The 27,092-nt window shown below is 42.0% G+C and overlaps 1 protein-coding gene across 2 annotated transcripts in view; it reads left to right on the top strand.

Annotated features, from left to right (window-relative positions):
- Positions 1-27,092, top strand: part of WDR72 (WD repeat domain 72) — a 933,775-nt gene that overhangs the window by 819,374 nt on the left and 87,309 nt on the right. For both annotated transcript variants that reach the window (XM_069624855.1, XM_069624854.1), the window contains exon 19: positions 18,711-18,815. In XM_069624855.1, coding sequence (XP_069480956.1) covers positions 18,711-18,815 — 105 coding nt within the window. The remainder of the gene's footprint in view (positions 1-18,710; positions 18,816-27,092) is intronic.

The raw sequence follows: 27,092 nt of genomic DNA, 5'->3' as shown, positions 1-27,092 counted from the left end.
AACATGCAGTCGTTCAGAGGCGTTAATGCGGCTATTACACGTAATTAGAGCAAAGCGGTGCATGCTGTACTTGGTTTTGCAAGTCACCTGTGACACTGTGTAAGGGAACTGTGCGAAGCGACAGGTCGTCGGGCAATCAATACTGTTTTTATTTCGAATTGCCATGACTCATAAAAGAATATATGACGGAAAAAAGATAGAAAATGCATTCTAACACGAAAAGCGAAAGTAGAATAAGCCATTTGAGCCAAGTGACACATGCTACAGCGCCACCCAGCAACCATCACTGGAAGTTCACCTCCAGGTCAGAGCCACACATGAAAGGCATTGTGGGTATGCAAATTAACCCACATGCAAGCCTTGCACTCCAGAAACGAAAAATAAAAATCATATAAAGGGACTGTGTACCATGATTTTCCATTTCTGGAGCTTCAATTGAACAGGCCAGGAGAGTGAACAGTGCAAAATGTGTACCACATATTGCAAAAACGCCAGGCCAGCCTACACTTCAGCATGCAAAAGAGCTCTTAATGCAGTGGTTGGCAAGATTTGTCTCCCTAGATGTTTTGGACTACAGTCACTACCAGACCTAGCAAGCATAGTCCAGAGCGAGAGATCATGGGAGTAGGGTAAGTTTTGTGCCCCCATTTCTAGCGTATATTTTTGAAACACAGTTCTGAACCACATAATAGTTAATTGTGTAATATTTGAGATTTTCTTTTTCTCTTTGTGTTTCCCTGTAGAGTTGGACACAAAATAAAGAAATATAGAAAAAACGAAAAAACAACAAACGACGCTCATAAACAAAAAATGTCACTTTAAAGCAGTATTGGCAACATAGACCCTTTATTAGGATGCAAAATGCTCCTATAATTATGGTTGTAGCCAATCCTGAAGAAGGACGACCTGACTACTCGATGTCGCTGAAACTGGTCCACGCAATAATAGAATTGGGATAGCTCATAGTATCAGAGATAATGTAATGGAATTCGTTTTTCAAAAGCGTTGTTTCAAGAAATTATTTTTACTTTCTTGTTTTGGGGAAACAGAGGAAGGGAGAATACAAAATATAATTTACTTCTTGTCTCTCTAATTAGAATTTTAATATATTGGGCTTCATTACGAGTTTGGAGGTAGCCATGGTGCTATTAGCACCATGGCTGCCTCCAAACCGGGCTCCATTACCGGGTTCCTGCAATGGGGACTTACCGGGTGATTCCGACATAGGAGGACCCGGTAAGTCCTCCTTGCAGGAACCATTCCCCATTCCCATTTGAGCCCCCATAGGGCTCAATGGGAATGGGGAGGGAGGTAACAACGGGCACATTACAAGTGTCCTGTTGTTAACTCCCTCTTCCCCTCGCGGGACCCGGAAAAGACGTCTGGTTTTACCAGACGTCTAATCCGGGTCCCTCAAAGGGAACCACATGATCAGCCCTGACGGAATGAAGGGGGCCGGTCCCATACCGGCCCCTTTCATTCCGCCAGCGCCAGGGTCGTAATGAGGCCCATTGTTTTTTTTTTTTTGCAAGTTCTTTTTCACAAGGCAATGTTTCACTGTTTGGTTACACACTTATGTAGAATTGTGGAGGATAAGGTTATTCTCTATCCAATTTCTTAGATAGGTGGCACATCACCTGATACAAGGGACAAACACCACATTTAAGGGTAAGATTCGTTTTATTTCGATAGGGCAAGAGTGATTTAGGAATGAATGATTAAAGGTAAAAATGACAAACATTCATTTACACAAATCCGATAGTAAAAAGTGAAATTTAGAGGCTCAAGTGTGATTGCCTCTCTAAACATTGTTGTCCAGTTCCCGATTTGTTAGGTTTGCACATTACCTTAAGTTGTCTTTCAAGATTCTTGTTTTTTATATTATGTTAATATATGTAATTTATGGTTGCAGGCAAAATAGATGAAGAAGCACTAAATGTATTTAAAAAAAATGAATCCTTAATAAAATATTGCTTAGAAAGGATCACTTTTGGTTAGTATAGCGGAGACAGACACCTCGTCAGTGTTTGGAGGTGTTTTGCTTTAAGTCAGGGATCTTCAATCTTTGTCTCTTCAGACATTTTGGACAGCATCTTCCATCAGCCTTGCCCATTGTATTCAATGGTGAGGCAAAACAAGTACTCATAAAGAGACTTTAGGGACAGGACAAAAAGGGATACCCCTCACACAAGACACAATGGGCCTCATTACAAGGTGGGCAGTAAGGTATTACCAGCACCGGTAAGGGCACCGGTGCAAGTAATCCCTTACCGCCCTACTACGAGTTCCCTTTGCGGGTCCTCCCTTAACGCCTGGGTTTACCAGGCGTTGAGGACGGGACCCGCAAAGGGACTCCAGAGCTAATAGCGGTACCTATGTGGGCTCAAATGGGAATGGGGAATGGCTCTGGTGAATGGGGAATTACTGGTCCCGCCGACCTTGGAATGGACCGGTCATTGCTCCATTCACCAGGCCGGAGTCGAAAGAGTTTTGGAGGCAGCCATGGCGCTAATAGCGCCATGGCTACCTCCAACCTCGTAATGAGGCCCAATTACTCAAAAGCCCTAAGTCGTAACTCTCGCAGATGACGCCATCTCAAATCACAAAAAATGTATCAATCGTAAACAATTTACTTATTAAATATTATTTTATTTTTGTTTTCGTGTTCAATTTTATTACAGATAACGTGTCACACAGTACCTTTTAGTTATAAACATGTCTGCAACAAAAACGGTTCATACACTTAATTAGCACTTGCCCATTGGCCAATTCTCTTCCTCACATCCACAAAACATCATCATTTCTTTCAATCACACATACTCTACTCACAACCCATCCTACATGTTTCATTCTGCTCTCTCAATGAAACTATATTTGGAAATTCTTCAGGGATACACAGCTGGCACGCTAAAATGGTGTCACACCTCTGACCTTCATCATCACCCCATAAATCACAAATTCATCAGTTATTAGAAATCACAGGTAGACATATTCTGCTATCCGGAGACTCTTAATATGTATTTTATAAGCCTCCAACTAGAGTAGCTGTAACTCTTTGACACGGTTGTGTGACTAAGGAATATAATTCTAAGACCATGTACTGATTTCTCTCCCAAATGTTGAACAAAGCATATTGCATATTAAGCCCTGACAGATTTTGGAGAATTGGTAAGAGAGGAGAGTACCTCACAGTGCAGGGGATGCGTCTGTGGTGATGTAGGCAACAAGTGACAGATTAGGAAGTCCAGTTTAGAGCCCAAAATGCATCTTGTGCCTTTGAGTGTCTGGTCCAGTGGGTCCAGTGGGTTGTGTAGCTGTGTCAGAGATTCCGGTGGTGGCGCAAATGTTTAGGGGAGGGATGCTTGTGCACTGAACACTGTGACAGATATGCATGCTAACCACTCCCACATACAACTACCTACACAGATCCTTCTGCATACACACCCAAAACAGTACAACCATCATCAATGCACACTTATCTGAATACTTACCAACATATTCACACATCCAATTAATGCATACACCCATACATCTACACGCCTAAGGGTAACCTATATAGGAAAATCCACACCCAAAGATGTGAGGAGGGGTGAAAGCCCTGGCTTTGTTTTTATTTGTATTCAATAACAAAATGATGAAAGGGGAGTCTGCTAATTTTATCTCCCTTTCAAAAAGATCCATGCCAAAAGCATAGGGCATACATGTGTCCTTTTTGCACCAGCCCACTGACAACAGCAGCACATACTCTTCAGTGGTGCATGACATGTCTGCACCCCTGATTGAATTGTATTTATTATTGCTTTATCAGCCTGGTGACATGCTATTCTTCATGAATAGGCCATGCCTGGTTATGGTGTAGTGACTGCACACAATTATTAAAGCCACACCAATTTGATATCATACAAGTGTCAACCCTGTGAGACAACAAGCATGATGCGTCTCTCCTTTGAAATCCTGGGAGAAAGGGTAACACCCTCGGGTACATGAAATGCAAGAAAGCAAGGGTCACTTGTTAGAGCAATAGGTACTGACTCCCTTAAGGTAGACTTGCCTTTGTCCATTCCCCAGTGACATTTTGACTTCCCAAGAAAGAGGTGTCCCATCCCTTCTTCGATTCATCTTTGGACCATCAAGACACAAAGGATACATTTTTGGACCTCTGTTGGGAGGATGGTCCATTTCAAAGTCATCTGCCATTCGAGGTGAAAATGGAAGGCATAAAAGGCAGAGGAGATCTGTCCCCTAACCATCCAGAGTCAACGGTGGCGGTGACTGCTGTTGGATCAAGGCCTCAACTGCTGGCTGCACTGGAACCATGACCCTGTGCACTGGAGGTGAACTACCCCCTTTATGTGCAAGCCAAGCTCCTTGGTGTGGAAGTGAAGAACAGAAGGACCCACCTTGTCCTGGACCCACTGGATTGGGACTCCCAGTTACCTGAAGCAGCTACAATTCTATTTCACTGCCTCAACATTGCTTTAAGCTGAATCAACCACACTTAATGCATTCAGGCCAATACAGGAACTGCAGTGCTGCTTTTGGCACCCTATGCATACTTCATTTACTCGACCCATTGTCACAAATCATCTTAAGCAGCCCAACCTCAGGCTTGACATTCATGTGAGAAACAGATTCCAGCACTGACTTAACCTGTTTAAAGCCATCAAACTCCCGATCGCGAATGCTGACTTGAGCCAGCAGACTGCCGAACCATTGCAAGATGTAATCTCACCATCTCAAAAGCTGACTTGACCCTTCATGAGCCTGCACCATCGAACAGACAAGACCCTGACCACCAGTGGCATTGTATCGACTTGAAATGTCTTGACCTCAACTTGACAGTAGCTAAAGCGATGAGAAGCCACTGTCAAGCCCCTAAAGAAAAGAGTAAAAGGACTGTGAAGAGGCCCTGTCCTTGTGGTCCACGTTTGGGTCCATAGTGCCTTTTGAACCTCTACCTTTTCCTTCAAAGAACATTGCACATTGGCATTGTTGCCCAATTGGATTGGCTGAACACCTTGTTTTCTAGTTAGTTGATATATATATATATATATACCTTAATTAAAACTCTATTTTTATATAATCTTGATTGATCCATCTTTTATTTTGGAGCCATTATACTAAAGTTGTTTGGGTTGCTACCTGAAGGTATAGCCTCCCCTTGGACCACATTACCAAAGGAGGAAAGGGAGCATACCTTTTGGGCGCTGCACGTTTCACCCTTATGAATGTGTCACTTTTTTTGATCCAGGCCTGAACCAGGATGCTTCTGCCACTTTTGTAGAGGAAATTGTTGTATATAATTATGAGACCTTTTAGATCATAGAGGCCAGTTCTGGCATGTTTTCTATCAGGCGAAGGAGGATAACAGGACTTGTGCTGGCAGTGTTTGAAGTATGGATAATCCTAACACTTTCTACTTAACCAAAGATGTGCTTGTCTCGCTTTTTCAGACTCTTAGAGCCAAGCCATGTTATGTCCATTAACACAACAACACGCTGTGAAAACTGTTCTAAACCATCATTGCACAACCTGGTCAAAGACATTCCAGCATTTCACTACTGTACACCCTTTCCAAATGACCCAATAGGTCACATTGTCACATGATTTAAAAACTTTGCAAAACTCATTAATGATTTGATGGGGACTTTCCAAAAAAGACATAGGACTTGGGAGTCATGGAATGTGTGGCTGTGGCCTCATGTACTAGTGCACGTTGGACATGGATCTTGTCCGATCTCTATACGGGCACGTTTTGAATGGCTTGGGGTTCCACCTTCTTTCGAAATTTAAGGAGAGTGTTCTACAGCTATCACAAAATGAAGGTAGGAGAGTGTTCTACAGCTATCACAAAATGAAGGTAGGAGAGTGTTCTACAGCTATCACAAAATGAAGGTATCAACAGCATTGAAAGTGTGGCATGAAAGACAGCAGATCTGTTGAGGACATGTCATTTACTGCCTTGTAAATAGTTAAGAGAGACGATCACCTGCAAGCCCAGCATGAAAAGTAAGACAGGTAATGAAGACCACCACCTTGCACCCAGTGTCCACTCTGACTGGTGGGAAATTATCATCAGTCAGAATATCATCTGCACCGTTCAACTATGGATTTCCTCAGTGGTTACCTGTTACAATAGGTTGTAAGCCATGACGTGAAGGCAATACAGTGTTCCCAGGGTTGCAGCCTTGGGCCAAATCACCACTGCATTAGCCTCAGTGCACCTACACTTGTCTGTAGCCCCCACTTTCTTTAGCACATCTCTACATATGGCATGCAACCAAATGTAGGACAATGGTTTTCTCTACACCACCAACCCATCAACATGTTTTTACTATTAGTTAATCAGGAACATTCTTCTTGTTATTTTTATCTTCTAATTACTGACGTTTATGGCCACACAACTCTTTTTTTTTCTATCATCACTTCCGAGTGACAGAAACAAAAGGAGCGACATGTGGATTTTAATTACTTCAGTACTATTCAGCTCAGAAAATAGTTATGTATTTTACATGCAGTAGAGGAACATTTTCAAGCAGAGATCCATTGTTTAAATCCTGAATGCTCCTCTAACATATCAGAATAAATTATGATGCCAACACATATGACGGGTGTGAAAAGGATGTAAACAGGCATCAATATTCCATTTTTTACAGTGTCTATTCTGTCATGACCTTGGGCCTCATCACGACTTTGGCGGTAGCCCTTAAATCCGGCGGTTGCGCTAATACCGCCGGATTTAAGGGTCTGCCAAATCAGGACTTCGGTAGATTTCACCCTAGCTCTGAGCTGTGGGGAAATCTGCTGAAAATTCACGCTATTACCACCGGCGGGAAATCCGCCGGCGGTAAGAGCGCAAATTTTCCCCATTGAGCCCAATGGGGAATGGGGCATTCCCGAATGGGCTCAATGGGAAATGGGGAATTACATTACCGCCGAACTCGTGATCCGGCGCTATTAGCGCCGGGGAGTTCGGCGGTAGGGCTAATACCACCAGCGGTAATACCGCCGGCGTTACAGCCAAAGTCGTGATCAGGCCCCTTCTGTTGCTGGATAGTCTTTACAGTTATTTTCCATTTCTATATTACCTGTCTGCATTACAGTTCCATCTGCTGGAAATAAACATGAAAACGACTATTTAGTCTCATTAAAATGTATTCTTCCAGATGTTTTGGACTACACTCACTTTAACACTAGCCAGCATAGTCAATGATAAGGAATCATGAAAGTCGTAGTCCAAGACATCTAGAGAGCCACAGGTTGCAGACCCTGGTGTATAGCTATGAAAACTATCCTTCTCATAATCTTCTGTATGAAGTTACATCCACTTGTATTTTTATGTTTGTTTCATAATCATTTTACTGTTTGTTGATGATGCTCTGTGTCTATCACGTAAGGGCCAAAATAAGCGGGTGCATGTTCACTCATATTGTTTAGCTCACCTATAGCCACAAGTCATACTGAGTACTTATTGATCTATGATCATTGAAACAACTGTCCCTAAACAAAAACCCATTGCCAACCTCAAAGGGGCACTCATCAATGCCCGCTCCCTAGGAGCACACGCAACTGAAATTCATGATCTTATACTAGATTCCCATCTAGATATCCTTGTCATTACCGAATCCTGGTTGCACCAAGCCTCAGGCCCTCTTCTGTCACTTGCTATCCCAGCCGAATACACCATTCTCAGAGCAGATAGGACTCAATCCCTGGGAGGCAGAGTTGCTATCATAGCTAAGACTAACCTCCATTTGAGACCATGCCCCATTGAAAGTGTTGATGGCTACGAATTACTCTTAACTAAACTAGCCATCAATGACAAAACCACTATTAACCTCATTGTCATCTACAGAGCACCGAACTCAAATAGCCATCCTGAAACAGACATCCCTCTCTTGCTCGCCCCATTTATTAAACCCAATACCAAATGCATCATCCTTGGAGACATAAATCTAGGATTCAATGACAGCCGTGATATCAAAGCAGAAACCCTTCATTCAGCTCTCAAGGACATGAGCTTCACACTACATATTAACACCCCCACTCACATGAAGGGCAGAACCCTAGATTGGATCCTTACGCATAACTCCAATATTGTTATTGATTCTATAGCTCCACTCAGCTGGACAGATCATTTTAACATCCAGTTTACTATTATTACTGAGTAACCCCTCCCCACTGAACAAAAATCTACTCACACTTATGAAGCTAGAAATCTTTGTAAACTAACACCAGAAAACATTAGCCCTATACTGAGCAAAGCCTTAGACTCTCCGTCAATCACCAGCGATAACCCATGTTTCGTAGCGGACACTTACAAAAACTGTCTTACCTCTACTATTAACGCAGTAGCACCCCTAACCACCAAAATGAAACATACCGATAAACGGTCATGCTTCTGGTTTAATGACGACTTGGTTGATCTTAGAAGAAAGAAACATGCCTTGGTACCTGCCTTTAGGAAAAATCCCTCACCAGAATCAAAAAATGCCTTCCTTTTGTCTAACAAAAGGCAATAATTTCAACCAAAGTGAATGCCTACAATACGCAAATCAACAACGCAGCCTCTTACTCCAAAGAGCTATTTTCCATCTTGAGAGAAGTGGAAAACCCTATCCCCATTACCAACCCCATTATACCAAGCAAAGAATGGTGCAACGCCATACAAAATGCTCAAGCAACCAAAATCAAATTGTTACAAACCAAAATTACTACCAAAAAAGAATTGCTAGCAAGCAAACCCACCAATGTCAAACACTCTGTTAACACCATTACTAATACCAGCCCACTATTCGCCTTCACTCCAGTCTCCCAAGAGCTAGTCTGTGATACCATCTCCAAACTTAAAGCTTCCAATTGCAAAGGAGACTCCGTCCCAGCTCAAAATAGTTAAATCATGCGGCCACACACTCCCACCCATTATTACTAACTTTGTGAAGGCCTCATTCAAAGCCAACCTGGTCCCAGCCAGCATCAAAGAAGCCTGGGTCACCGCGTTGCTAAAAAAGCCTTCTCTAGACCCGACTGTACCGACAAATTACCAGCCAATAACGACAGTCCCTTTCTACTCAAAATCATTGATAAAATAGCCTACAATCAAGTACAAGCCCACCTAGAAAACAACCAACTTCTTGGCTCAAGACAATCTGGGTTTAGGCCAAACCACAGCACTGAAACGGCTCTACTGGACCTCAAAATCCAAATGGATGCCATTAGAGACTCAGGCAAACTCTGTATCCTTCTGCTATTAGACCTCTCTGCTGCGTTCAATTTAGTGGATCATGATAAACTCTGTGCTACACTAGCTAATGACTTTAACTTCTCCACGGACGCAACTAAGTGGATTAAATCCTTCCTAGCTGACCGAACCTCTAGAGTCACTATAGGCAAGGAAGCAGCTGACCCCATCCCCATTGGAGTGCCACAAGGCTCCTGACTTTCACCCACACTCTACAAAGCTCCTATTCCCAGCTTAGATGATATGGGTGTCATATACACCAATTTTGCAGATGGCACCCAGATCCTCTTCCCTCTCTCAGGTAACTACACCCATGACACCTTACTCATCAACAAAATCTATGCCATTATCCAAAACTGGATGGCTCTAAATAGCCTTTGTCTCAATGATGAGAAGACTGAAATTCTGATTGTGGGCTCCCAATCTAACATTAGTACCCTCCACCATGACTATGCATCCATCAACATTGACGGCACCACCATACCAGTCTTGAAACAAGTAAAAACCCTAGGAGTTTACTTGGATGCTAATCTGTCCATGACTAAACACATCAGTAGCCTCTCCTCCACCACAGTATACACATCTAAACTAATTTTGTTAAGCAGACAGTTCCTCACCCCTGCTAACTGCGTTACTCTGGCTAGATCGCTGCTTCTTTCGCGGCTTGACTATTGTAATGTCCTATTATTAGGTACATCAAAATCCAATTTAGAAAAAACTGCAATTTATACAAAATAAAGCCCTAAGAGCAGCTCTAGGCATCAGGAAATCAGACCATATATCTAAGATCATGAAAGATCCCCACTGGCTACCTGTTGCAGAAAGAATTATTTTTAAAACACTGTTCATCACCTACAAATGCCAACAGGACACTGCGCCTAAGTATATAAACAAAGCTATTTAAAAAAAAATTCAAATATTTACTAGAACACTAAGGTCCAACATTCTCTGACCTCTAGAGACACCCCGCTACAAGAATACTAAAGCAGGGGGCAGCAGCTTCCAATATTTAGCCCCTAAACATTGGAACTCCCTCCCCAATAGCCTCAAAGAAGAAGGCTCCTTCTCTGGATTTAAAAAACACTCAAAACATGGCTCTTTAAATAGTAGAAAGAATAACTGCATTGAGTGGTTGTAAATATGCTTTATTCAACCTGTACTAACCATCATTGTGTAACTGAATATAATCATGTTTTGAATGCCTGCATTGTGCAATTTTTTAATAATTGTGTGTAACATGTGAACTTTTTGCTCTGTAACCACGCCGCGATACCTAAGGGTCTGGGCTTGTAACAAATGTTATAAATAAAATAAATAAATAAACTATACTTTTATTATGGTCACATTGTTCTGTGCTTCTCTGGCACCATTGTGTAAATAATTGTGCCCATATGTACAGTGGAGGCCACTTGAATGCCGCTACCTATCTACTTTTGTGCCCATGTTATTGCCTGCTGTTTGTGTTTATCCTGTCAACTAGGGGCAGCCACCTAAGCACGGCGTACAACTTCATATACCAAATTCAAATTGTAAGCTGGCCCTTCCTTTATTTTTCTACAGTCTGTTGCCATCTTTACTTAGCAAAGACCCATACACTAATAGATGCAAGTCCTCAATTTCTGGAAATATGTTATCTTATGCAAACATACTTGAATTTATATGCTATAATTTAGAAGTCTGGTAGAACACCCAAATTGGTCATTCCTCCTGTTTTATTCTTTTCATTTAACTTTACATGAAGCACTTAAATGGCTGCAAGTGAGGGCAAGTGCTCAAGAGCAAAAGTCTCATTTATGATGTGTGCCACGTGATGGAAATTGTTCCTCCCACTTCTATATATGTACTATCACATGGAGAAAACATCTGCCTTATCTAGGTGTTTGTCCATACTAGAAAGTGTGGCCCAGAAATAGATTGCATACGTAGAAACTGGGGGTCATTACGAGCACGGCGGTAAGGGGTTAATGGCACCAGTAAGGATGCCGGTGCCGTTAACCCCTTACCGCCGCAATACGTGGTTCCCCGGCGGGACCCGCTCAGAACGTCTGGTCAGACCCGACGTCCTTTGCGGGTCCCGCAAGGGGACCAAGGAGCTAATAACGGGTCCATTATTAACGGGCCCATTATTAGCTCCCTCCCCATTCCCATTCAGCCCTATGTGGGCTCGAATGGGAATGGGGATGGGTATTTTGATTGGGGGCATACTGGGTCCTCCAAGGTTGGAATGACCGGGTAAGTCCCCATTCAAAGAACCCGGACACGAGTTTGGAGGCAGCCATGGCGCTAATAGCACCATGGCTACCCCCAAACTCGCAATGAACCCCACTGTCTTTAGCTGTCTTCAAATGTGACCCCACTATAGTAAATAGCTAAAATTGACACGTTCCATGATCATTAAACCTGAATATGGCTGACAATTTCCATGGTTCTTAGTTTTGACTTCAGGACATCCATTCTGTGTACTCATTCATTTCACATATGTCTCTAATGACTCACTTTTGCTAAACTCCAGTTGAACAGCCATTACCCATTGTTATCAATTACTTTAATCTTGCTGATACTGCCCATCGTATATCCTTTATGCACAAGTGTTATACTACTGGTTTATTTACATTTTATTATTTACAGGTCTATATTGTTCTGTAAACCCCTTCCTAATCTATCTCTCGGTCTCTGCAACATAATTTAGACTGTATGGCCAGTCAATAAAATACATAACCATTTTGGTATTGCCATTTGTAAAGTGTCTTTGCAACCAGAATTTCGATTCTCCTAAATCAGTTTCCTTTTTTGTTTGAGTTTGATGTCAGTTAGAACATTGGCCACACAGTAAATATTGCTGCGGTTTTGGGACATTCATTTTACTAATTTAGTTTGGCTGTCTGTTCAATCTTTTTGATTATGAATATAATTTTCAATATTCTTTACATTATGTGTGCACTTCCTTTGAAAGCAAAAATTTGATCCTCAAATTTTTCTTCCAGTACATGCCAATTTCCTTTGAGCATCTTCCAAATTATCTAGGATAAGTTCATGCATGTAGTGACACATGCACTGTTAGAACCTTGCTCTTGAGTTCTTGACTGTTTCTCCAGAAGGTATTCTATGTTAACTGCTGCTCTCCTTTTGCTTTTGTACTATTTTTTGTACTTCCTTTTTGGTGAACTTTATCCGGCAAGGCCATACTCTGATCTTCAAAGGCATTAATTTGAGATCAGTTCTGGTATACCTTCAGTGGCGGACTATGGGCCTCATTACACGGTAGGCGGAGAACCATGGCGCTATTAGCGCCATGGTTCATGCCGGTAAAATACCGGCACCGCCTTGGTGGAAAGGGGAATTACCGCCCCATTCCAAGGTTGGCAGGGCGGTAATTCCCCCTTCCACCATTGCCCTTCCCCATTCCCATTTTTGCCCCATAGGGCGTTAAATTCCCTAACCCGCAAAGGGACCTCGTAGTAAGGCGGTAAGGATTTACCGGTACCGGTAAAATACCGGTACCGGTAAACCCTTACCGCCTACCGTGTAATGAGGCCCTACATGTTAAGTTACTCCATAGTGACTGGTGGTGATTACAGTCATAAGTTAAACATGGCTTTCTTTCTGATGGTTTGTGATAGTTTGTAGGCTATTTTCATACACATAAATTAGGAGATCTGACTTGAATTCCTTTTTTCTAATATTGCTGGAAAGATCTGAATGTTTGCTTGCTGACTAGCCCAGCTACTTAAGTACCCCTGTATATTCAAAGGCCCCCATCTATAAACTGTTAACTTTTAAATGTCCAACTTTAAATGCCACTGGACCCCAATTGTTGGAACAGCAATTTATTGATACACTTGACACCTATAAAGTTTCATTCAAACTGCTGTTTGTACCATGAACAATCAGTCTACCTGTTGTCCCCTTACACTTTATGCATTTGGGAGTAAAGTTGAAAAATTGGATTACCTGTATTGTTTTGACTAAATATTAGCTTTTTTCTTGCATATTCATTTTTCCTGTAAAGTAAATTCTACTTGTTGTTTTACCTCTTCAAGATGTTCATTGATAGATTATCCATTTTTAACTGCTTGATGTCTCAATATTTTCATTTCATCCTATCGGTTTTCCATCATAACTATGACACCCTTTTTATCTGCTGGTTTAATGAAAACATTGTGGATTCTGGCTAAGTCAGCTAAAGCTTGTTTTTAATCTTTTCTCATTTTTTAGATAATTTCTTTATTGTTTTTCCTGTCTTCAGTATGTCTTTCATAAGCAGCTTTTCATTTGTAATTGAATATTATAGCTGTGTAAACTGCGGGAGGAGTATTTATGGCAGGGGAATCGCCTGCCACAAAGTTAAGGCCCGAGGCGAAGTCGAGGGCCACAGGTTGGGGGCAGGGTAATTATCCCAAGTTATAATGACCTCTCCTGCGATCTATAAGGCTATTAACACATGGTGGTAGTAACAAAACACGTTTTGGAGTTTCAGTGATGAAAGTAAAGATGATGTCTTAAGAGTGAGTAAAGTAAATGCACAAACCAAGTTGGTAAATTAAATGTGGTTTCACTTTGTAGTATTTGAAAAAGATAGTTGTCTTCATAAGTTAAACATTTTAATTGGAACTTGATTGAACTGAAACAGGTTTAAACATGCACATGCATTAGGTTCCAAGAAAAAGTAAACAGTTTCTCTATAAGAAAGTTCAATTATTTCCCTTTTATCTTTCTCCTTCGTATGTTAAGTAGCATGTTGTAACAAAAAACCGTCCTCAGAAAGAGGAATTGTCTTGTTGAAACAAAGTCTTGCCGGAAAATTGCATTGTTGTTTCCCTGTCTACTTCTGAAGACAGACTGTTCAGCATGCAGTCACTACCAGTAGTTATTGACTGCACTGTAAGCAATCTGATTGGCTGAGAGGAGGTCAATAACGATATCCATGTGCTAATATATGTTGTCACATCAGCTCCGTTTTGTGCCTGTGTTGCAGTGGTTGTACACAAAACAAAGAGATGGCAGACATATGCATTTTTAATAGTGATATGTATGAGAGGACAGCATGTCAACAACGACATGTAGAAATTTGTTTTGATTTTACTAGTGTTGATCTTTATATCATAAGTTTAAACCTCTGTCTGATGGCACTGACACATCAGTCAGAACAATACTAGCAGATCTTACGAGTGGCTTGCTTAAGGGATATATATTTCAGGACTTTTAAGAAAAATGTAATAGCTAAAGGATCCCTATTAAACATCCAGTAGAAGGAAGAAATAAGCACGGTTTATGTGAAATATATAATTTCAGAAACCTATTCACAGTGAAACCCACAGAACATTTGTAACCCATCCTCCTACCATGCGCAATCAATAGACAATCACTGGCAATCCCATTTAGTATTTTCACTTGTTCGAATGTGAGAGTAGCTCAATGAATATACACTGTAGGAATGTTGCATACTTGATCATGGAAGAACAAATAATTTTTATCTTATTGTCGATAGTTTCTATTGTTGCAACCAAAGCAGCTGACTTTTCAGGTTAAGGGCAACATAGTTCTCAGGCAGGAACAGAGGCGTCAGATCACTGAGAACCGCTCAGTATTAAACTGACAAACTGAGTGAACTTGATATTGATATTGTATTTCTATAGCGCTCGTACACAAGTGTTTCAGAGCGCCACAAGGCAAGGGAGGTGAACAGGGGAGAACAAAACAACTATCTTACTAGGCCCATTGACATTGAGAACGTGCAAGTGCATGGGAGAGGGTGAGGGGAAAAGTGCATGGAAGGGGGAAAAGTGGAAAGTGCAGACCAAAGGAGAAACAGATAAATCAAAACTAATAAATAAATAATAAAGGCAACAAACAGTGGCAATGCAGCCAGCAATTGGCAAGTGTTTGGTTTAACACAGCAGACAGGGTAGGTCTAATAAGTGCAGGAAGAAAAAGGGGATGGGGGACTGTAGGGGTGCAGATAGAGACCCTCAGGGCGAGGGGTGGCCCGGAGGCAGTGCAGGAGGTTGGCAGGGTGAGCATGTACCTGGACCCGGAGGACAGAGGGTGGCCAGGTGCATGTTGCCAAGAGTGGGTGCAAAGATTGTTGCCACCACGGGCAGAGTGACATTGCACGCAAACATCCAGCTGTCCCACCGCCCCCTCAAGCTACACCCCAATCTTGTGACAAGTCCTTTCATGATGCATGACCCACATCCCTCACACAAATCGGGGTTGATACAGGCCGGGAAATGCAAAGTAGAGGAAGTGAGGAGTTCACCTTCAAAGAACTTTTGCATAATAAAATCAAAATATGCACTGTACAGCACTGCACAAGTCAAAAACGGGTGCTGAAAAAAACAATAAAAGAGGATACTCCCCCTAAACATAGTTATTCCAAATAATTCAAATTGCCACCGTGGGAGGCAACTCATGTCAATGAAAATGCTATGAACGTGGGGTGTATTCACAAAGGAAAGCCTGCGTTCAGGGCACTTTCATAAGCTTCGGTCGCTTCCCTTGCCTGTTCCCCACTCCCTCTTCCCATTAGTACCTATGTAGATCACTTGTTTTTTTTCTTTTTTTTAACTTTGAAAAAAAGAAAAACTTACCTTTTTATTTCACTGCATGGCACCACAGAGTGCCTTCAGCCAGGCAGTCCATCTTCACTGTTGATGACACCAGTTAGCACCTGTGTAGTCACCTACACGGGTGCTTATGGCGATATGCCCCTCGGTGGCTGGGCCCACCCTGTAGGTAACGGCCCGCTGCCCAAGTTAAGGGCCTGAGCCACCTCTGGGCATATCTCCTCATTATGTACATATGTGCATGCTTATCAATAACCTTTGATGGAGCAAATTATTATTATTTTTTTTTAAATGTGACTGCATCTGGCTTTACCATTTAACCCTTTGCACTATAAAACGACGTTTAATAATACACAGGATTAAAAAAAAATCACAATTTCAATATTGCAATATTACAGTGAAGTCATGAAGGATCCACAGGAGTCCAACCAAGTTTGAAGGAATAAGTATTTATTTGCATCCTGTCCAGATTGCAACTGCTGACCTGCAACTGCTGACCTTAACAATCACAAAGCCTTATATACACACTGGACCTCATTATAAGTGTGTTGGTCTGTAAACAACGGTGCTTGTAAAATTCCCGACACCATTGTTTCCTGACCGGCACACTACAACTCTGCCGGGCAGGATGGCACCCGCCCGCATAGTTGTCAGGGGAGGACCGGCACCATTAGCAATGGTGCTGGTGCTCCCGTGTCCCCATTACCATACAATCCTATTGGACTGTATGAGAATGGGGACTAATGAAATTACCAGCGTCTGACTTCCCGGCCACCGGACTTGGAAGTCAGGCATAAGTCATTTTTTACGGGTACGGCGGCAACCCACCGGTAGCAGCGGTAGGGTTATCGCCGGACCTGTGACGAGGTCCACTGTCTTGGAACCCTCGGTGGTTCTACGTTTTCCAGGCAACACAATAACATATTGTTCTGATACTGGACAAATAGATGGCAACAAGGTAAACAAATGCACTCTTGAAAAGCTGCACATGCTAAACTGCAGCATATTCATAAAGGCACACTATCCCCAACTGACAGTTGTAACAGTATTTGATACACATGTATTTCATGGATTAATAAACCTGTATGTAATACACATATACATGACATACAGCTGCATACCGTTAATTCCACTAGCATATATATATATATATATATATATATCAATGCACGTTTTTGGGTACGTTAACAAGACACAAGTTAACATTCACACATAATCATGATGATAACATCGAATCACAAAGATAAAAAAAAGTATCGTTAGTCCAAAATATAATGATACCCTTGAAAGCATTGCACATTGAGTTTCAACAAGATCTCCTTCTATACATATGCGGCTGCCACGCTAATTAACATTGACTGTGCAGACTATATTGTACTCCCGAATTGATCTGAATCTAGTCGACCTGAGTGGGCAACTACATTGTGATAGCCCCCACAATAGTGTTCCTTCAAAGCACAGTATTCCAGTAATGGGTGTCAACAGGTATCGATCCCCTAGCCACATAAGCGACAAAGCCTACTTTCATATGGGATTCCCTGCCAAGCACCAATATAATCAAAGGTTGGTAAAATGTTATGGCATGAGTAAATAATAATAATAAAACGCCTAATAAATGGTGCACAGGGTCTCAGGAGATCCTGGCAAGGACTTTCTGCGATAAATCCCATTGTGTGTTTCAATTTGTTGAATTTCTTTTGTAAATGCTCAGCTAAAGTATTGTTATTCAAATCCTAAACGTTAGTGTTTAATTTAATATTTAACATAATATACATACATGGTATATTTTATTATTTTTATGTGTACGTATACTGCTCTGGTTGTGACATTGCAATGCATATTTGCCAACATTACCCATTCCAATCTGTAGGTACTTATCCAGTGCTAGTTCTCTCTTTGCATTCTGCGACTTGTTGTCCAGGTTTTATAATGGGAAAAGGTGAACTACAAGTCCCAGAATTAAAAGTAAACAAGCAGGACTGTATAAGCACCTACAGATTGGAATGGGCCATGTTGGCATGTATGTTATATTATAATCGTTTAGTCGTATCATCACAGCTGAAAAAGTATATTGTAACCCTGAAGTTGTGATTTCTGTGAACACTTGCTGATTGGAAACGCAGTTAATGAGAGATGCCGCTTCCATCCAAGGCCCATCGTCAACTCTGAGAACTACAACATTTTCCTAAGTTCAAGACATGTATTTAACGTTTTCAAAAAGAGTTTCACTTAAAACAGAGCTATGATATAGGATAGTGGGTCTTCCTCACTTATGACAAATTGCAACCTTCCCAAATGTATTTTCACCACAATTTGTATCTCCTTTTTTTCTACCACAGATGGTAAGTATAGGTAAGATATATATATATATATATATATATATATATATATATATATATATATATATATATATATATATATATATATATATACAGGGTGGGCAGGGAGTGAATGGGGGTTGTGGGGGTCTCCAATGATTTCTGTGTTAAAAAAGAGGTAAAAACGAAAATCGGCAAATTTGCCATTTGGCTAACAAAGTATCGGCAAAGACCAATAGATGTGCATAGTGTACCCTCAACCAGTACATTTTAAGAATATTACGAGCCAATTTTGAGTTGTGTTCTGGCATAAAGTACTTGGCTAGTGACCTAGAACCTTGTATGGCTTAGGGTAACCATCTGACTTATGATATATCTTTATAATTTACATTATGCAGCATTATATTGCATTACAATTCCTAAAAGGTTTGTCTAGTTATTTATCGCATAAAAACACCTTGGTGACACCGAACCTACAGTGCCAATAACACTTTGGATTTAACTATATGGTTATATGCAATTATATAAGACATGCTTGTGAATAGATCTGAGATTTATTTTTCTTTCCCATTTTTTTCTTAAAAGCTCCGATCATTGAGATCAAGGAGGACAGCAGCTTCAAGGCTGCACACCGTCAGGAGACGGAGGACCTGCCGGATGGACACGTCATTGACGATATCGAGAGTCCAGGTGAGAGCCTTTTCAAAACTCGAGTAGAATACAATAAAACTGACTGTGCTGTTTGTATTTATTGAGGATTTGAGAGAATTCACTAAGAAACAGTAACAAAAGAAAACTACACTCATCGAGGCAATCCTGAGTCAGGATGAGTTAATTAGCCGGAAAAGGAAGTGAGGAACTGACCAGTAGATTATCCAGAATACAGGGAACAGAAACTGGGGTCAGGCAAGATACCTGACAGACAGTAGTCTGAGGGAACTAAATGCATACAGGAAAGTATAAAGAATGGACCTAGGTACAGGCTTGTAAGTAGGGGGAGTAAAGCAGGAGTAAGTAGAGGGTACTTCTTCTTGGTTGAGGAGGTGGGTCTTTAGTGCAAATTAAAGGAGTGGATAGAGTTTTTGAAGGCCGTATCCGTTGTGCAGGCCAAGAAGTGAGAGGGTGGGGGCGAAGTAAGAGGAAGTTCAGTGTTGGAAAGTGGAGGCCAGCAATCCCTCTGCTTGAACACCCAGAGAACACAAATGATGTGCTTCTTCGTCCAAAAGGAAAGCTGGCACGACTGCTTCCTTATAATAGTTGTAGGAGCAGTTATTTTTTTTTGTATGTACATACTGAACAGCTGACCTCAGGACATGCGGCCAGTATTGGAGTGGCAATGAAAGGGGTATTAAAAGAAAGAAAAAATCGTCAGTAGTTCAAATTTAGTTCCTATGAAATAAAGCAATTGACCATCTCAGACCCTTGTATAGGTTTATTCTTTTTTTGAAGGCAGCCCAAAGTGATGCAGCTGTTAAATGGATTTACACTGTGGTGATGTCACTGGGGGATGTGGCGGATCTTTTACAAGGCACAACTTCCATTGGCTGTACAATGCCTCTTCTGTGCACCCCAAACCTTAAGGGTGGGCTTTTAAATATAACCCCCATGATACAAAGCCCTAAGCAGATTCAATCTATTAGCAAAGTTATGCTACTGTGAGTAAACACTGGGCTAACCTTAGCGCCTTCGAACATGGACTCGTATTACAGAAACTCTGAGCTGGTGCAGTACAGTTTTATCACCCGTGCAATAATGCATTGACTGGGTCATCTTGGATGATGCTATGTGTCAAGGTTTGATAACTTGGTTGGGTCGACTAGCCCTTCAACCTCCCGAGGTTCAATAAATTGAGTACCTTAGATGGCTGTATGGGTGACGCATATTCCAACAGTGCTTAGATACTAGAAGAATCTAGTATAAAGTGCTATATAAATCACCAAAATATAATTGCCATGTGCCAGGTACACCCAGCAAATCATTCGCCAACCAAGTGCTCTCTCCATCTCTCTCCTCTCAATGTTAGTGAGATATGTGTAGTCAGGTGCTCATTTGCTGGCAGCAGTAAGACTAGAAGAAAACAGATACCTTGGAAGGAGGTTTTTTTTGTTGCAAAATCAGTTATAAAAAAAAATATATATATTACACAGCCACGGTAGTTATGGTTAAGATGCTGTTTCCATAGGAAGAGCCCTTTTTGGGTGGCTTATAACTTCGCTCTCCCTGGACGAATCCTCACCAAACTTTTCAAAAAAAGTATACGGGTCATTCTGATTTTTTTGCAAAGTTTGGTGAGGTTTGGTCCAGGGGGCCAAAGTTATAAGTTATAAGGGGGGTCCCAAACTTATTTTTTTCCCATAGACTGAATGGGGAAAAAACTTTGCTCATGCCTACAGCGGCTTGGTCCCAAAGCGTGCTTTTGCAAATTTGGTGAAAATCCATCCAGTAGTTCTTTATAAAATGAGCAAAAAATAGGTTAAAAAAAATTAGTGATATCTATGTTTGGTCCACGGACACATTTCCCTGTTCGCTGCGTGGACAGTGTCCTGTTTGGCCAACTGGCTTGCGTCATGTCCACGGACATGCAACGTGTTCGCTGATTGGACGGCAAAGAGCGTGAAGCACGTCAGATTTTCGGGAACACCCGACATCTTGAATTTGCAGATGTCTGCGGACAGCGCGGTGAAACTTGGTGGAGAAATGCTATTTAGTAGAGTGTGTTGGTGTGTAAGACTGTTTGGGGAGGGTGGGGGAGTAAGAGATGGGTTAAATGTTGTATTTATTTAGGTGGTAGATCTCCTTGTTGTGTTCGATTTGTCCGCGGACAACAAAGATATCCTGAAATGTTCTAAATAAATGAAATGGGGGTATTCTGAGGACAGTACGTCCGTACGTATGATTCATAGGCAAGTTGAAACTGTTCTAAGAACACACGCGGTGTACCGATATGTTTGAAAATAAACAAAATGGGTGTGTCTTGAGGACGGTACGTCTGTCCGTACTGATCGCAAGCAAGTTGAAACTGTTCTAAGAACACACAAAGTGTCCCGGGATGTTCGTTAATAAAGAAAATGGGGGTGTCCTGAGGACGGTATGACTGTCTGTACTGTTCGCAAGCAAGCTGAAACTGCTCTAAGAACACATGAAGTGTTCTGGGATGTTCGTCAATAAACAAAATGGGAGTGTTCTGAGGACGGTATGTCTGTTCGGTTCGCTGGCAAGTTGAAATTGTTCTAATAACAGATGATGTGTCCTAGGATGATGGTAAATAAAGAAAATGGGGGTGTCCTGAGGACGGTATGTCTGTTCGTTTCGTTCGCAGGCAAGTTGAAACTGTTCTAAGAATACATCATGTGTCCTGGGATGTTCGTCAATAAACAAAATGGGAGTGTCCTGAGGACGGTGGATGTTCGTCAATAAACAAAATGGGAGTGTCCTGAGGACGGTATGACTGTTCGTACTGTTCACAATCAAGTTGAAACTGTTCTAAGAACACATGGAGTGTCCTGGGATGTTCGTCAATAAACAAAATGGGAGTGTTCTGAGGACGGTATGTCTGTTCGGTTCGCTGGCAAGTTGAAATTGTTCTAATAACAGATGATGTGTCCTAGGATGATGGTAAATAAAGAAAATGGGGGTGTCCTGAGGACGGTATGTCTGTTCGTTTCGTTCGCAGGCAAGTTGAAACTGTTCTAAGAATACATCATGTGTCCTGGGATGTTCGTCAATAAACAAAATGGGAGTGTCCTGAGGACGGTGGATGTTCGTCAATAAACAAAATGGGAGTGTCCTGAGGACGGTATGACTGTTCGTACTGTTCGCAATCAAGTTGAAACTGTTCTAAGAACACATGAAGTGTCCTGGGATGTTCGTCAATAAACAAAATGGGAGTGTTCTGAGGACGCTACATTTGTCCGTATTGTTCGCAAGCAAGCTGAAACTGTTCTAAGAACACTCGCGGTGTCCTGAAATGTTCGTAAATAAAGGAAATGGGAGTGTCCAGAAGACGTGGTCCGTATTGTTCGCTGGCAAGTTGAAATTGTTCTAATAACAGATGATGTGTCCTAGGATGTTCGTAAATAAATAAAATGGGTTGTTCTTAAGACGGTATGTCTGTTTGTTTCGTTTGCAGGCAAGTTGAAACTGTTCTAAGAATACATCATGTGTCCTGGGATGTTCTTCAATAAACAAAATGGGGGTTGTATGAGGACGGTGGATGTTCGTCAATAAACAAAATGGGCGTGTCCTGAGGACGGTATGACTGTTCGTACTATTTGCAAGCAAGTTGAAACTGTTCTAAGAACACATGTTGTGAAAACATAAAAATTGATATGAGGCTGGGAAGCCCAAAGGAAACACACCAACACAGGTTACAAAGGATATACAAGTGCTTTATTTAAAAGCTACAACAGTTACCAAAAAGTCAATTTGCAAACGAATAGCTATTCGGCTCTCAGAGTAACGTAACAAACTTCAACGAAGGTTCGATGCATTAGTAGAGAGACCGTACATTGGAATACTTGGGCTTTTATATTCTTTATCCAGCCCTGGCCAACCCCCTTGCGGGTTAACCATTCTTGGGACCAGGCCTAGGGTTCCTTGCCAGGTCAATCCCATAATGTATGCATTTTGATCAGTTCCACTGATACAGTTGTTCATTTACACATAGGTCAGGGATAGGACAAAGTCTTAGTTCGCGACCCTGACAAGTGGCCTGCAGGCTTATTACTTATTCATGTGTGCGGAGGTCACAACGGCCAGAATCTCAATCAGAATGTCATTCGGCCTCCATTTTGATGTTCAGGGTGACTGCCACATTACAAGAGAACCTAAAATGGTGGCTAAATCCAAGATGGCGACTTACACAATTTCTTCGTTAAGGTCAAGACCTTGCCGCGGAGTCTATTTACATGATATTTTTAGACAACTTGGCGTAGGCCAATACACATTCAAATACTGCGATAGGAGGCATAATATAATTTCAATTCCAACAGACCCTCCTTTTGGCCTATGCCAAGTGCTAATATCATTTCTAATTCTTTTGCAAATAACTCCATGCGTTGTCATCCATACATCCCGAATCATTGTCTGTAATATCTATAGCCATTAGGTCGTTCATCAAAACATCTTGTAACACAAACTCTTTAGATGCTGTATCTGGGGCATATATTCTACGCCCTATTGTGCTCACTGCTTGGGCACAACATCCCCCTAGCATTCCACATATACTCGGAAGACATTGAAAACAGCAACAAAGGAATAGCAGGATCCCCAAAATAACTAGAATAACAGAAAGCACCTTCCAACCCCACGATCGTAAAGAATCCCAGAACCAGGTGCTAAGATTCCAATCTCCTACAGGGATATGTACTTCAGAACTAAGAGTATGCAAGTTCTGTATTGCTTTAAAAATTGTCGGCGAGAAATCTGGTACGAAAACACAGCAAGCGGACCCCACTAATTTGCATACTCCACCTCGTTCTGCCAGAATGACATCTAATGCCATCCGATTTTGGAGTGCTACCAATCTTATTGCTTTTTGTTCTAAGGTCATATTGTAGAGTATGTCCGTGGTCCGGTTGATCGTTCTCTCTAGTACCCTTGCTAATCCCCTAATGTTCTCAGAGTTTGTTATTTGTCCCCAAAAGGGCACAACTGATTTCACTATATCTCCCAATACTTGCCTAGGGGTATCTCCATTCTTGTCCCGCCGTGGGCGAGCCTTGGAAACCTCCAATGTACTAGCTTTAAATACCCCGGGTAACAGTATTCCTAAATAACAGGTTCCCTGCCAATCCTTGGGCAACCAGGGAAATGCTAAACTACCACAAACAAAATAAACAGGCCCCCCTACATACAGAGGTCTGTTTTCTCCAGTCAAATTTACAATGTTCTTACATCCTTCAAAATCTCCCATTGGCCAAGTGCCATTTCTTTGTACACAAAAGGGGACCGAGTCAGGGCTATGATTTATAGAGTAAGAAGGAGGTACGGCGTCCTTATTGCCTATCGGAGCCATTTTAAAGGAAATTAGAGTTTGAAAAGGAAGAGATAATTTATCAGACGGCCTAATAGAAGCAACATTGGGTTTACTTCTATTTGCGAAAAGCGAGCATCCCAGGGGAGTTAATTCACGTTTCTCAAAATCATTCAGATTAGTTCCATCAAAGGTCCCTGAGATGCTAGCATTCCAGCGGCCAAAGAATAGTGCTCTAAGAGAGGCATAGCAAGCAGTCGTTAAAGGTAAAGGATGAATATACCATCCCAGTCCCTTGTTCCCATGTTGCGGTAAATGAGTACAAATCCAACAATTACTCTTATTAAAAATGGCATGAGTTGCATTCATTACTATCGTTAGAGTGTTATTATGATACTTTTGTCTATGTTGGGAGTCTCTAGGGGACAGAGTGTGAAGGTGTACAGAGGGAGTCAAAGCAGTTGGTATGATCTCGGTCGGTAGTAGAGGTTTTAGAGGATAGATTTCTTCAAAGTACCAAAGTCCTACAGCAGTAGTTGCAAAAATAATAATTATCATTATCAAAACACAGCAGTACGTTTTCGGGGCCCAGGCGCATTGTTCATTGTCCTAGTTGGTCACCCCCTTATTCACAAGTCCAGTGCGGGGAACAGCAGTGGAGGTGGCAGGCATTGTAGTTCCTCAATCGACAACCCCAATGTTCGTTGCTGGCGATGCTACGGTCGCGCAATTTCTTAGTCCTTCCCAACCCTAGCCAGCAGAATCCCTTTTGTTCAACCGAAACTTTCTTATACAAAAGAAAACTTCCAATCACTTCCCTTTTCCAGATGCATGAAAAAACCCGTGCCGTAGTTCTATTTTCTTCGTCGAAGGTTGTACCTGGTGGTACCCAAGATTGTCTGGTCCGAAAATAAAGTGTCGTCACTTCCTGAGGGAAGCGACGTGTCGGAGGCGACGGAAGTCGCAGAGCTTGAAACAGTATTTTCCGGAAGTGATTTTTCAAGAGAGTGCGGAGACGAAATGGACTGTTCCCCAAGCTCCTCGGGCTCAGAGAAATTCTCTGACACACTCACAGCGCTGTTTGCTACTCCAGGATCAGAGACTGTAGCATCAGCAAGGGGTTCTGCTTCTTCTGTAACATGTGGCGTCGGGTGAGGAAGTTTCTTGACATGCGTCGAGTGGATCCAGTGCTTCTTTCCAGCCACCCGCACTGCTGTCCGGGTGACCAACAGCACCTGGTAGGGTCCCCGCCAGCGAGGCGCGAGACAGGAAGACCTTTCGTAGGCCTTCACTAGGACCCAACTTCCAGGCTGTATATCGTGTCCTGGGCCCGTGAACCATACAGGTAAAGCTGAGTGCACCTGGTGATAAATGAAATACAGGTTTTTAGTTAACTGGTTACAGTAGTCTACAAGCAATACATTTTCCACCTCTCTCAGGGCTTTAGGTTTTGGGAGACCCCAAATGTTAGCAGGTCTCCCCATCACTACCTCAAATGGAGAAAGCCCAGTCTTAGTTTGACCAACTAGCCAATAATACAATAGGTAAGGCATCTGGCCACTTCAGTTTGGTATCGGCACATGTTTTCGCAAGCTTATTCTTTAAGATACCATTGTGTCTTTCCACCAACCCAGAACTTTGAGGATGTCTAGCTGAGTGAAATAGTTTCTCAATATGTAAGGCTGTGCATATCTGCAAAATTACTGCTGCAACAAAATGAGGACCATTATCCGACCAAATTACCCTTGGGAGCCCAAATCGAGGAAAGAATTCTTTTACCATAATCTTTGCAGTGGTCATGGCGGTAGCATCTTTAACGGGGAAAGCCTCGACCCATTTACTGAAGGCACAAATAATTACAAGAACATATTTCAAATTGTTACACCGTTCCATATCAATAAAATCAAAGTGAATGACCTCGAAGGGAACAGAAGGGGGCCCAAAGCTTCCCCTTGGAGTTACTGTCCCCTTGCCCACATTGTGCTGTAAGCAGATCATACAATTTCGGACATGATATCTGGCAGTCTCCGGAATCTTGTTATTCACCCAAACTTGTTCTAACATTTTCATGATCTGCTGAGCACACACATGTGTAGGACATGTGCATTCGTAACCATTGCCAGTACGTATGATTCAGGGAGCAACCATTTTCCTTCAGATGTATCCACCCAACACCCATCATCATCTAGTTTCCCCATTCCTTCAGCCCACCTTTTAGATTCTTCTACTGTGGCATCAGTTTGAATATCTCGCACAGACCCAATACCTTCATCCATTATATAAGCATCTCTTATTTCCCTCAAAGCATACATGTCCGTGCTAAGGTCTGTGGCCGTTTGTCTAGCTATCAGGTCCGCAAAAGCGTTCCCTTTCCCCACATCATCTATGACCTTACGATGTGCTGCACATTTCATGATCGCTAACTGTTTAGGGAGTCAGAGTGCCGAGAGTAATTGTACTATCAAGGGGCCATGCTGGATCTTGGTCCCATGAGAGGTCAGGAACCCTCTTTTCGACCAGAGCCTTCCAAAGTTGTGAGCCACCCCAAAGGCGTACTGGCTATCAGTATATATATTTACTATACGCCCTTGGGAGAGTTCACAAGCTCGGGTCAATGCTATAATCTCTGCGGCCTGCGCGGAGTTATGCGAAATTCTCTTAGTTTCAACAACTTTACTCATTGTAGTAACTGCATAAGCAGCTGTAGATGTACCATCTGAAAGTTTGAAGCAGGGGCCATCACAAAACAGCTCCCCTTCTGCATTGTCCAAAGGAGTATCTATAAAATCTATCCTGCCCTTCGTTTCTTGTTCAGTGGTATACAGGCTGTCATGTAATTCTTTGTCACCGCAAACAGTGTTTTGCGGGAAAGGTAAGAGTTCAGCCGGCTTAAGAACACAACACCTCTTAATTTTAATGTGAGGGGCAAACAGAATTAATTCATACCTTGTTAACCGCGCAGAGGTGAGGTGTTGCGTTTGGGTTTTATTCAA

This window comes from Ambystoma mexicanum, chromosome 11 (genome assembly GCF_040938575.1).
Source record: "Ambystoma mexicanum isolate Mex_15411 chromosome 11, UKY_AmexF1_1, whole genome shotgun sequence".
Classification (NCBI taxonomy): domain Eukaryota; kingdom Metazoa; phylum Chordata; class Amphibia; order Caudata; family Ambystomatidae; genus Ambystoma; species Ambystoma mexicanum.
Note: the sequence above shows the minus strand (reverse complement) of the source record. Positions and strands in the feature narration are given on the sequence as shown.